At 30.7% G+C, this 13,219-nt stretch overlaps 1 protein-coding gene across 1 annotated transcript; it reads right to left on the bottom strand.

Moving 5' to 3' along the window:
- Positions 1 to 1,423: 1,423 nt before the first annotated feature.
- LOC128191191 (leucine-rich repeat-containing protein 74B-like) lies at positions 1,424 to 13,078 on the bottom strand. Its single transcript, XM_052863273.1, has 12 exons — positions 12,717 to 13,078; positions 11,310 to 11,518; positions 11,066 to 11,173; positions 9,902 to 9,995; positions 4,226 to 4,275; positions 3,996 to 4,077; positions 3,166 to 3,251; positions 2,691 to 2,885; positions 2,492 to 2,581; positions 2,106 to 2,366; positions 1,882 to 1,967; positions 1,424 to 1,780 (listed from the first exon to the last, which is right to left on the bottom strand). The coding sequence occupies exons 1-12, from the start codon at positions 12,790 to 12,792 to the stop codon at positions 1,594 to 1,596; spliced, it is 1,524 nt and encodes a 507-aa protein (XP_052719233.1). The 5' UTR covers positions 12,793 to 13,078; the 3' UTR covers positions 1,424 to 1,593.
- Positions 13,079 to 13,219: the final 141 nt, after the last annotated feature.

The following is a 13,219-nucleotide window of genomic DNA, read 5'->3' as shown; positions in this document are numbered from 1 at the left end:
TTCTTATTGATGAATTTCAAATAGTCACCGTTCAAAATATAAATGAAAAAACTAAATGGAAAATTATTACCTCGTACGAAGAATCGTTTCGTATAGAATATTTAAAATAAATCTTTCGATAAGACTTTGTTGAAAATGATGAAACCTCTTAAAATTGGTCCATGTATGAAAGTGAATGAAAACACAAGATCTTTTTAAATGTTAATGTATTTTGAACACAATTTTTTCTTTATTTAGAATTTGTTTTACATGTCATCAATTTACTGTACCTCTTTCAGCAAAAACGATGATAGTTTGCCTTATCTTTTAAACCATACTAATTAAAATATGTAATTTTAAAAAGTCCTTCAATATTTACTTAGATAAGAAAACTATTAGTGACTAATATTCAATTAATAAGTAACTATTCTGTGAGTATTGTGAGGTGATTATTTTGGTCGGGACCTGATCAAATCCCAGAAAGTCCTGGAGTCCTAGGGCTTTATGATAGATTTGATAACGCCACACCATAAGTATCACCTCATAATATTCAAAGAAAGATTCCTATTTCTTGTAGTAATTGTACAACGGATATTAAATTGTTGAAATTTTACGTTATTTGCATTTCGTATAATTATGCAAACCCCGCATTGCACCCCAACAGTACGCCATTTGCGTTATTTTCATGTTATGTATTGAACTTTATGTTCCATTTGATTTGTAGTGTTATAAAAGACGAAGGCACTGGAAAATGTAAATATATGATCTGAATAATTATTACCTATTTAGATTACGCGTCATGCTTGACGCATAAACTCTTGTATATCATATTCAGAAAATAGAATATTTGTTTGAAAGATACAAAAGAAACTCATAATCATCGACTACATATAAAGAAATATTTGTTTTATTCTTAAAAAAGTTCTTGTGTTGTGTTCAATTTTGTTATGTTCGGTTCGATTTGGATTAACAAAACCAACTTATTACTTGTTCAAACAAACCTTCACAATAGACACTGAATATTATTTTAAATTCACATCCATTCATTTATGAATTTTTAGGGAAACATGTTCTAAAACGAATACTCCTCCAAAAAGCAATTCTTTGATCTACGATATTTTTACGTATAGAATGTTTATGAAATCATATTTGTTAACTGGTAAGATTAAGTCTTAACCAAAATGAGATGGATAAAGACACATCCATCAATACCCATTCCTTTTGATGAAACTATGTTGTATAAAAGTATTTTAATCATGAATTTCATTCGAAGAATAAATATAACAGGTCAGTGTCTTTATTCTTGACTACTTGATCCAGATATCCAGATATCATGAAATTAGCTTTAACTACATACAATGTATGTACTACATAGTCGGCGAACTATCTAATTTCCAGAAATATACCCCAGTAAGCTTATAGATTTAAATGATACAAGAAAACAAACATTATGAATTTATTATGATTTCATAAGAAAAACGAACAATTCTTCTAGTATATTCAATTCTTCAAAAAGGAAAACAAAACGAAATTAACTTTCCGCAACTTTAAGTACAATAGTCCAGAACAGAACAAAACAGATTGCGTATGCGTGTAAATTCTATAACATATATTCTAGTTTTCAGATGCTTGCAAAGTTGATAAAAAAGAGTAGTTCTTAAGGAACACCCCTTTGTCTTTGAACCAGTCTAGCAGCTCCTGGTGTATCACTCCAACCTCGCTGTTTATAAAGACCCGTTCTCCCTTGTCCATCAGCCGCTTTACCCGTAAATTGTGCTCTTTCTGAGCAATCATCAATTCCCTTCAAATATAAATAAGATTTAAAACATATTTCTCCTCTATTTTAAGGAAATTGATTTGATTTTTAATTCTAAGTAGAAGAATGATCAGCCAAATACTTACGAAAAGTTGATTTCTCCATCCAAGTTGATGTCAATTCGTTTAATTATTGTGTCCAGGTCACGCATTCTAACAGGAATTTTGCTTACCTTACAAATTGAAAGCAAAAAATTCATGAACTTCTAGGTTTTTTCTTTGAGAAAAAGTGAAAGAAAATTGATTTGTTTACGTAGATTTGTATTCAGCATTGATCATAGAAATGTACTCAACCTTATGCAGATAATTACCTGTACACCCTCTTTAAATTCCTCCCACGTGACAGAATGACTACCATCCGTGTCGAAAGTGATAAAAAGATCCAAAACATCAACGGCTTTCATCCTTGTGAACTCGAACATAACAGTGACTGGGTCCCCTTTTATGTACATCGTTGAGTCTTCGTCTCCTGTGGCTGGTTTGAGACAAACCTTTCCATAGGTGACGTGGATGTCGCGGGTCTTTTGACAGGTGATCAAGCTAGAGACGAAGTCCATGTCAACTGGTTGCAGCTTTTGATAAAGAAAGAAGTAATGAAATCCATTGTCATTCAATTTGAAAAAAGACAACAATAATATCTTTTTTTTAAACCCACAAAAATGTTTAGAAGCAGTAAGTTTTTATTTAAAAAACTTACATGAAGATCAATATATTTGATGTTTGGTATCGACTTAAGAGATTGCAGTATAAACATTGGTCCCTGGGCAGTAATAGGGTTGTTGCCGATCTGTTAACAGAAAATTCATGACACATTTAAGATTCAACTAATTACACATTTAATAAAAAGACGAGATATTAATCCATGATGAAAACGGGTAATATTTAGACAAACGCACCCTTAGAACTTCGAGGGTGGAGTTTCTTTTCATTCCTTCCAACAACTTGGAGAGGGCAATTATACCAACCCTGTTGGAGCATAAATCTAAATCTACAAGCGTGCTATTCTTCGACAATCCATGTGAAAGACCATGGCAACCAGCCACATCAAAACCGTTCCAGGATACATTCAGAATCCGTATTGATGCATTTTTCTGCGAAATAAAATTATGAAATTATGAATTTCTGTTCAATTTACAGTTAAACTGATATATTTCAAAATAATTTACATATTAAAAAAACAAATACATCTTATAGAGCAAAGCAAACAACCAATTTATTTCTCACACTTACCAAAGTTCGTTGTTTATTTTCTATCAATATTTTATATTTTATTTTGAAACAATATCTTTCAACCTTATTTTGACGTAATTTGAATAACTCTACACACAAATGTTCGGTGCTAAAAGCAACTTGGATTGAAAGAAAGATTACCTGGAGACCCAGACCAATTGCTTGAGCACCTCTTCCTCGTATGTGATTCCAGCTCAAATTCAGATTTTTTATTGTCTCATTACAGCCTATGGAAAAGAGAAATTTGCACCAAATATCCTAGAACCCAACTTTGATTTCTATATTTAATGTATTATCACCGTAACTTTGTAGCAACTTCAAGGTAGATGTTCGAGATAAAAAAAAAACCCGAAAGTGTTTCATTATTTTCATTTACAGATCTTTTGAAAAAATAAATTGAAGAATCCAAAGATTGATACATGTATATAATATTTGAAATACTCTGAATGGAAATGGCATTTAAATGTTCTATGTAATTAATAATGTTCATTATATTAAAGATACTAATAAAATATACAAAACTAATGATTTTTTTAAATAAACTTAAACTGTTAAAATCAATTTCTTTAAAAAAAAACCCAAATTAGTTAACATGAAACTGAAACATAAAGATAAAATTTTAATGTATGCTCATTTTTCTCAAAACTCATATGATGGATTTTGCAATCAAGGCTAGACAAAATACTGGAATGTTGAAATATATATGTATGATTTATTGGAAGTAAGTTGATTTCTAAATTGTGTTAAAGAAGCAAATATACCAGATAATTAATAATACGTAGTTAATAACTTCATAAATATCTTTATAAATTTCATAGCATTTATCTATAATACACATTTGATGAAAAAAATCTATTGACATAGAAAACAATTATCGTCATAGAAGAAATTTCATCATATCAATATCTACCTGTTTAAACATGATCGTGGACTTAATTTTAAAAATTCTATCTTTTGTATATTTTTTTTACCTAAAGCACTTCCTATGATTAAGCCGCCCTCTGCAGAGAAGTTATTGTGGCTTAGATTGAGTTCATTCAAGATATTGTCTCCCTAAAAATAAATAACTAACAGTCAGTAATGATTAACAAAGTAACATGAACAACAACATATATCTGTTAGTTTTGTTGGCATATTACCAAAACAGAAAATCCAAGAAAATTACGCCTGTATTTATTGGTAAATATTTCAATATACCTACATGTAATATATCTGATATGTAGACGGCATCAGTGTCCTCAAACTGATTATCTGCAATTTAAGAACAAAGAGGGATTACAAAATAAATTAATAACATTTTCTTTATCTGCACGCATGATACCCTGAACTAATCTTGAAAGTTCCTTATAAATACAAACACTTAATATTTCAAAACCTCCTTAAATATCTTTTAGGTCATCAAATTGTTTATGGAGTCAAGTTTATTCGTCCGTCCGTCTGTAAATTCTTCGCATTTTAACCTTTTTTCGCACCGCTGAACCAAATTTAATCATATTTGGTACTTCTTTAAGAGAAGGGAATTCTTTATTGTTAAGGTCAGACGCGACCTATCTTCCATTTTTTTCTATTTTCCCCTTTCTCCACAATATGAAGATTTCCATTTCTTAATTTCATAATTATATTTTTATGTAATATGATTCTTTCTTTAATTATTTAGATATAAAGTGTTCAATTGATAATGTATAGTATGACTTTACTTATAAACATTCAAATGCATTTTGCATGCTATTTTAAGGAAAATTCGAAATTTTATAGCTCCGAAACGAACCTGGTAATGTACCCTGAATTTTTGGGAATTAACAGGTTTAAAAGTTAATAAGTAAGGAATAAAATAGCAAGGAAAATTATGTAAAATTGAGGAACGTCTTGTCTCTCCTTGAAATACAAGATTACAACCCTTTTCTAATTAAAAACAGATGCAATTGCAAAACTGTGAAAAAAGGATTTGTCCTTATCATATTCTCCTAAAGAACCACTACAATAGAATTGTCAATATTTATATCAAAGCGTCTATGTTAGTTAAATCATAAATTCATTATTTGTTCAAACCGTGACCCAAAAACCGATACTGGGACGGCAGGAGGGGTCCAAAGATACAAGAAAATAATCTTTGACAATTTTGTTCATTTGAAAATTTTGTTGAGGCATTACTTTGCAAGCATCATCATATACTTTAGATTCTAAACTTTTCAAACTCAAACTGCCACTGGGGCCACAGGAGGGGTTCAAAGTTTTCACATTTGTAAGAATTATGCCCTTGAGTGTTAAGATCACACGATCAGTCCACATAGTGAATTTTTAACGTATGATAGGTCTACATTTATATAAAGACTGCAGAATAGAAATCAAATTAAACTATCACAAGAAACATTAACAAGCAAGAGAAACAGTTTAACGTCACCAAAAAACGACTTTAAAATTTATAAAAAATGTTTCAAACTAGCTAAAGAATCACATGGACGGGTTTATAGGATAAGGAGATTGGATAAAAAGCTTTTGTGTATTTTAAAGGAAAAACTCCCCTCTCGAATAAAGAGAAACAAAAATCAACATAAGTATAATTTGAATAGTATTTATTGAGAGAATTTCGAAGTTGTCACAGGTACAACTAAACTTTTCAGCCTAGATAATTTTTCATTCAACTATTGATTTTGAAGCAAAACTTCACAAAAATTGTTATTGTCTTTCCTTTAGAACGTAGTATTAGTATTTACAAATAAAAGCAAACTTGCTGTCGCAGGGATAGTCATGCCATGCTGATGGCTTATCATAACAAGTACAATGTTCATTGGGATTTCCCGGTTCCCCTCTACTCCAATTTGTAAAGTTCATGCCTAATCCTGTAGAAAGCCATTTCCACTGTCCTTGTTTCGCAATATCGGTTCCACCTATCCAAGCACGTGAAGCAGTCATCAATTTTTTAATCCACTGATCTTCTTTTGCACTGCCAATATCTGCCAAAGATGACTGTTGTGTGCGACAAAACATCTCGGCCTCAAAAAAGGTTACGTTAGTCGATACGTATCTATAACAACGATTTTGATATCTTTGAAATCCTTTTTTACAGTTGGTTTGTTGTGGTATATTGCTTAGTTTGTCAATTTTCATTGCAAGGTTATCCAATTTCAATGCAACGTTGACGTCGCACAAATCTGCTTTTTTGCTTTGCTTGTTGTTCGTAGCTGTATTGTAGACGCATCCACTGTTAAAACATTGTGTCTCAAAGGTTGCACTTTTGATCGCATTCGCTTCTCTCTGGATGGATTTGTACAGCTTAAAATAAAGATTTCTTATAGTAGACATTAATGAAGCGGTGTTCCGTTTTTCGGCATGAACCATATAGGTAGCAACGATGAAGAAAACAAAGCAGTAGGTTTTCATCATCATATTTGGCTGCTGTTTCAATAACTAAATCCAGTACTCATGTTCCTTGCAAGTTGTGGCTATTTGTAGCTGTTCACATCATATCAATTATTGGTATAATGTTGCAATTGCGTGAGGGTATTCAATATTGCGATCATGTGATAACATTTGATTAGTAGGGAACATCTGCTGGAATCACGCTAAACGTAGATTTAAGGTAATTTTGAAGCTTACTTTTCATATTTTCCTGTGAAACTACTCCTTAAAATCTAGGAGTCATTAAACTTTAAAAGTTTATTCATTCGAAATTATTTTACAGCTGCGAAAACGTGTTTGCAAGTGTAATAATTTAGTTCAAATAATCGTATTTTTTTTAAATCAGGTTTTGCATTGTTACTCTGAACTTACTAATGATTTTTAAAATTATTATATCATTTATAATTACAAAATTATCTCACCGTTCTTAAATACATGTAGTTCTGAGAAACATAAAATCATTGAAAAAGTTAAAGTAATCCAGTCGAATAGATTTTGCTAGTGTATGCTAACATTTCCTGTGAATAAGTAATAACATCACCACTGTATAAAAAAAAGAACCAAAAGGTTGACAACAGTAATGAAATCGTAAAAAAAAGTATATTCGAAACCAATTTTTTCAATGATTTCGTCATAAAATCTTACGTGTAACAACTATTGTTTTTGTATACTGAACTTGAACAAACACTTCACATATAAAGAACGATTTGGCCAAGGACTTGATTTATACATGTAATAACGAGTTGATAATACCCGAAACAATTTTGAGATGTCATTGGAACTGATCATGATCCTTAAATGCTACAATTATTTTCTGTTGATGTTAATTTTTTTTTAAATCGACCTTGACATTAATGAAAGCAGACTACAAGTTAACTAGGGCATGTTATTTTTTCTAAACTTGAAATCATTTATTACATAAACAATAAAATAAGAAATATACATATTTATATTAATAACATATTTTTGATTGGTTAACTAAATATCACAATATTTTTCTATTCTATTACGCCTATACAACAATGCCATTTTTATTCGGTGAACAGATCACTAAACCGAAAGTGAATTTTTTGAATGAATCAAAGTTTAGCGTGACTGACTAGAGGGATATTAAATCAGAAAGTTTGGCAGAAAAGGATGTGTTCTTTGGTTTCTGTAGGTTGATTTTAGTAAAATGTAAATATGTGTTTAAAGGACATATAATAATTGTGGACGTCGTCAAAAGGTGTTCGGATGTCGCCTATGGTATCGTCTTCAATAATTATTCCAAACGACTAAAATCTAACAAAGATCACTTTTGGCATTTCTTATTAATTGCAATGTTAAAAAAATAAGAACAAATATTTTTTATTGTTAGTAAGATGTTGTGATATTTGTTCTCTAATAAAATGTAAAGTAAAAACATTCGCCATCTTGAAATTACAAAAGACCCTCGATTTTATTTGTGTTTGAAAAGTCAACGTTGGAAAATATTTGGATTACTTTATCCCTATCACACCGGTGTGTTGTCTGTGAGGTTTCTCCAACAGATTTCTTATAAACGACTGTTTCAATTATTTTGATTTGTTATATTTCAGGTCAATTTATATAAGATTGAATAGTGATGAAGTCGTGAAGTCATAACATATCCATTGTATCAATCATTACAGACAGTAGTTAATATTTGTAAAATATTATCTAAAGAATGCATGGAGTTACCATAAAATGGTGTAGTATGTTTTTATACTAAATAATTTTAAATTAGTATTAAAACAATTTTCTCCTTATGTTTTACATCTTACGTTTTATTTTTTATTTTTTTTTATCATGAAGTTGCTATTTTTGGTAAACTATTTTATCAAAATTAACATCTACTATTATCATATGACATATTTTATGTTTTTTAAAATTGGTTCCCTAATAGCTACTCGCCAAAAAACACCATATCCACTTTGTGAAAAAAGTGCCACCTTTGCACTTGCGTTTTCATCCGACGCTTTGATTATTTCGGACATTAATGTACTGATAAAAATTTTGCTTAAATGATCGAGAAACCAACTGTGTTTCTTATCAATAAACATTAATTTTTAAAAAGTAATAGAATTATCGTTTTACAACGTTTATCAAATGCACTCAACATTTGGAGCGAGCTATATAATAAGCATTGATTCATTTTATAGCCTACTATTTCTGTAATGTTTGTCTTAAATGGATGCATGAATCATGATAGAATGTGTGAAGATATATATATATATATATATATATATATATATATATATATATATATATATATATATATATATATATATATCTTCATATATATATATATATATATATATATATATATATATATATATATATATATATATATATATATATATATGTGTGTGTGTGTGTGTGTGTGTGTGTGTGTGTGTGTGTAGCTTTAACAATTTCCATAGGAGGTGTTACAAGATAACCTTAATGGTTGTGTGGAGAATGTTTTACACACATTTAGTAGAGTAGGGCGTTCAGTGATCCAAAATGCCTCGATCGAATTTATTTTGTGAAAGTCAACCAATATAAGAATTAGGAATTCATCTTGTACTAAATATTGAAAACCTATAAAACACATGAATGAAGAATAAAATTAAATACGAGTTAAAGCAATAAATTCAATGAATTTAGGCAACATACAGAATGATTCTAAATCAAATGTTCGATGGATTCAAAACGATGTTTGATAAAATGAAAACGCACTTCAAATATGGTAGGGGGCAAATCTAGACTGCTGGTTATTGTATGATATATTTTCTCATATTTAAAGGCAAAATTAGTACACGGTTTAATATTGCTATTGCAACTATTAGAAAACACAGTTCTAAATGTAATTCAGGATGATTATTTCCCCGTCTTACTGCTCCTTCTGTACATGTTTCAAATGTCAATTTATGTATAAGATCAATAGGGATTTTGTAAATTACTAAAATTTTTACTTTAAAAACTTCTGACTAAGGACAGATGTAAGCGGAAATACTTATATGCAGGTAGATCATGTGTTTTTTTATTTTTACGATTTAACCTTTGAACAAAAGAAAACCTGTCAATGTGAAACCAAACTGGGATTTCTTTTGGGTGAACAGTATTCATTATCTATTTGTCAATCCTCAATTGATTAAACACCACCTATCCAGAAAAAAAAGGGGGGCACCCTTTATGCAACATTTTGTCAAAAAATGACTAAGTTTAAAAGCTAGTATTTTTTTTATAAAAAAAAGTAATCAAAAATCAAAATCCAATAAACATGCACATCTCTGATATATAAAAACAACAATGCAATATCTTGAAAACTGTAGTAGGAGTTATATACATGTACAATAGGGGTACTCTTTTGGCAGCCATCCGCCCCGCCCGTCATTTTCACCATTTCAATAACTGGATTTTTACTTTGGAAAACCCGGTTAACAACTTATTTTCAAAACGCTTCTCGTTTCTAGTGCTACGACATTATATAACATACCTGATAAATTAATGGACTTTATATGGTGGTTTGATTGCAGTAGTCGAACAATCCATTGTAATCCTTCAGTCCCAAGCTTATTGCTGCCGAGATTCTATAATCAAATAGAATAAAATATAGTGAATAGAAGAATGTTCAACTAAGTTGTTTTCCATTTTTCCCGCATGACTTTATGTTCTAAGGTCACATTTTTTATCATGAAGTTGCCATTTTGGTTAAACTATTTTATCAAAATTAACATCTACTAGTATCATATGACATATTTTATGTTTTTGGGAGTTGATTTTTAATCAACTCTCCTATGCAATCACTCGGACAAACCGAAAGTGAAACAGTGTTTGGACCTCAGCACAAATCATTGCTCATGACAAGACTTAGTTCTTGAAAATAATTGATGAATTCGATGTGATGTATGCTAAAGCATTGTTTTTCAAGGAAAATTATTTACAAATACCTTAAAAATAGTCAGATTTTAAATGGTACGAACAATTTAAATATTTTTTGTAGTCGTATGTATTTCTACGCCAGAGTTCAATATAGTCTCGTTCAACTCGACGCTCGGCTGTCTCCGTAAACCTTGTCGGAGATTTACGGTGTCAGCCGAGCGTTTGGTTGAACGAGACTATAGTTCAATATTGCTTGGACCCATACAATTTTCGAGAAATATTTCTACCACTGATACATACTTTGATTGAATTAATTTTATCTTTAAATATTATTTAACATGATTCATATGGAGGTTTCTCGGCATTCTAGTCGAAAAAGTTCAAAAATTCATAGTATAAAAATATGCGTAATTCAAATTAGAAACTACGTATACGTGTACTTGTCATGCAAAAAAACATATCATTGATTTTAAAATAAATAAACATCGACAAAATCAACTCCCGTCAGTTCTTCAGTACTTTGATTTAAAACTGGTTCCCGAATAGCTACTCGCCAAAAAACACCATATCCACTTTGTGAAAAAAGTGCCACCTTTGCACTTGCGTTTTCATCCGCCGCTTTGATTATTTCGGACATTAATGTACTGATAATAATTTTGCTTACAATCAAGAAACCAACTGTGTTCCTTATCAATAAACATTAATTAAAAGTAATAGAATCATCGTTTTACAACGTTCATCAAATACATTCGGATCGAGCTATAAATTTATAACCTACTATTTCTGTAATGTTTGTCCTCTTTTCCAGGACATCGAACATGTACTTGGCTCCCGATTGGCGAATCTGACAACCTTCCAGATCTAAGGACTGAAGTTTCGAGTTACGCTGAAATGTAGACAATTTTCTTTTATCTAAAATTCCAAAAAATAATTTAATGATATGTACGTAAGATTGGAAGCCTTTTAATACTAGTATTTGTTGAATATATTAAAAACGAGCTAGACAAAGAAATTTCTCTTACTAGCAGAGCGATTGCGCACGACTTGATGGCCTTCTGGGAGAGTAGTTGGAACCTTAGCGACATGCTTTTCTCTCCAAGCTGTCGAAGGAACACCGTTAAGGGGACGACCCCGCAGTGTTTACACGCTCTAATGTAGTCCTTCTGGCTTTCGTCTTTACTGTTCCTGTATCTTTGTAAAATTGGACTAAAACTGCTCGTTTCATAATCATCTATAAATATAACGCACGAACAATTCTGTATGTATTTTAAAAGAAAGAGGCATTGATTTTATTGTCTATTTTTTTTAAATTAATCGTTGACTTGACTTAAAAAATCGCAATCGTTTAAGTTTGTGCCAAGAATCCTTAATTTCTAATTATTAAAAACGATTACTTAATTGACAAGGAAATATAACTCCTGCGTATAAACGTGTAAGAATCATTTGTAGACTTCTAAAATGATAGTGTTTATTTCAAAATGAGCCGTTATTGCACAATATAGCTGAAAGTGTTTAATTTCTACGGTGCGATGGGGAAAGGTTATGTTGCAGAGTTTGGTAGAAATCTTTCATTGGAAATATAACACAAAATGATCTAGTTTAGTTGACTAGGTTTTTATGAGTTTAATTAATAAGCCTCTTGAAAATTCCGAACAGTGAGAATTTATATGTTAAGAAGTTAAACGTTGATTTCTGGTGACACATTTTATAGATATCTTTTTAAATAGAAGCTGTATGAACACAGTTCTAACTATCTTTAACCCCCCCCCCCCCCCCCCCTTCTCTCCCAAACTAAGAAAGTAATAAATATTCAAGAAATAGTATAGAAAAAATCCTTTAACGAGTTTCTTATCTATAATATGAGTCCATTTACATGCACCTTATTAAGTCCGAAATCGTTGGATATATAAATGTCCTCTTAAAGCCATATATCAATGCATTAATTCCCGGGGTTTTAAAGATTAGCAGCATGCATTCGTCTTTTTAAGGTAAACAAGCCCGGATTAATTAAGCATAATTAATTTTTCTTTTAAAATTCTTCTAAAAAAATCGGATCAACGCATAACATTGGATGTGTTTATCAATCAGGGCTTTATCACAAACATCGGCCAAAAATCGGAATTTGATGGATTACTAGTAAAGGTTTAAAACACTACAATTATACCTACATGTACAACATAAAACAAATTTAGCCTTAAATTTAAATAAACAAAAAAAACCCAAAAACAAAACCAAAAACAAAACAAAGCAAACATATTGCAACAAACTTATGTAAAATGACTACAGTTGCATTTTGGACTTTCGTAGAAGAAGTTCGCCATTTATCTCAAATATGAAAAAAAAAGAAATTTATGAAAAAAAGTGTATTTTATCATCAGGCGGGTAGTTTTATTTAAAATGTTACTAATTATAAAGTGGTTTATATATACCTTCTGATGTGCTCTCTCGGTCAAGCAGTTCTGTAATGAATGCTCTTTTTGAGGAATTCGACGTCATTAGGAACATTCAAAACAATAGGTGCTTTAATTAAAGGAATCTCCACAGTTTTCTAGATATACGGTCGTTTAACATATATGTTTTCAATTCAAATAACCAATGTCCTCGAGGTAACACAATAAATTGATGACAATTCAAATCATGGGTTTCACACAACATTTTCCACTACTGTAATGCCTAAAAATCCAACTTGCGCCACAATGCAGACGAAAATCTTCCAAAAAATCCTTCTAGTGGGGACTTAAGCATTGTTATTTTACCCCTTGTGACCAGGTGGGTGTTCGTCCGTAGATTTATCAATGATGACATCTCAAAAAACTTGCAGATTAAGAAAGGATTAAAGTTCTAAAGTCTTTACTTATAATCCAGATTAACTTGTCTTGTGTCTTAGTGTATTAAACGCAACTTTAAAAAAATATAACCAAGTGTCTTATGC

The sequence above is a fragment of the Crassostrea angulata genome, chromosome 7, assembly GCF_025612915.1.
Source record: "Crassostrea angulata isolate pt1a10 chromosome 7, ASM2561291v2, whole genome shotgun sequence".
In the NCBI taxonomy this organism is placed as follows: Eukaryota; Metazoa; Mollusca; class Bivalvia; order Ostreida; family Ostreidae; genus Magallana; species Magallana angulata.
Note: the sequence above shows the minus strand (reverse complement) of the source record. Positions and strands in the feature narration are given on the sequence as shown.

Bases quoted from the DNA above. Each gene is read 5' to 3' on its own strand.
- LOC128191191 (XM_052863273.1), bottom strand. From the start codon at position 12,792: ATGTTCCTAATGACGTCGAATTCCTCAAAAAGAGCATTCATTACAGAA. The intron at 4,276-9,901 runs GTATGTTATATA...CTTAAATTGCAG, and splicing joins AAAGTCCATTAATTTATCAG to ATAATCAGTTTGAGGACACT. The intron at 2,367-2,491 runs GTAAGTTTTTTA...CTTTATCAAAAG, and splicing joins TCAAATATATTGATCTTCAT to CTGCAACCAGTTGACATGGA.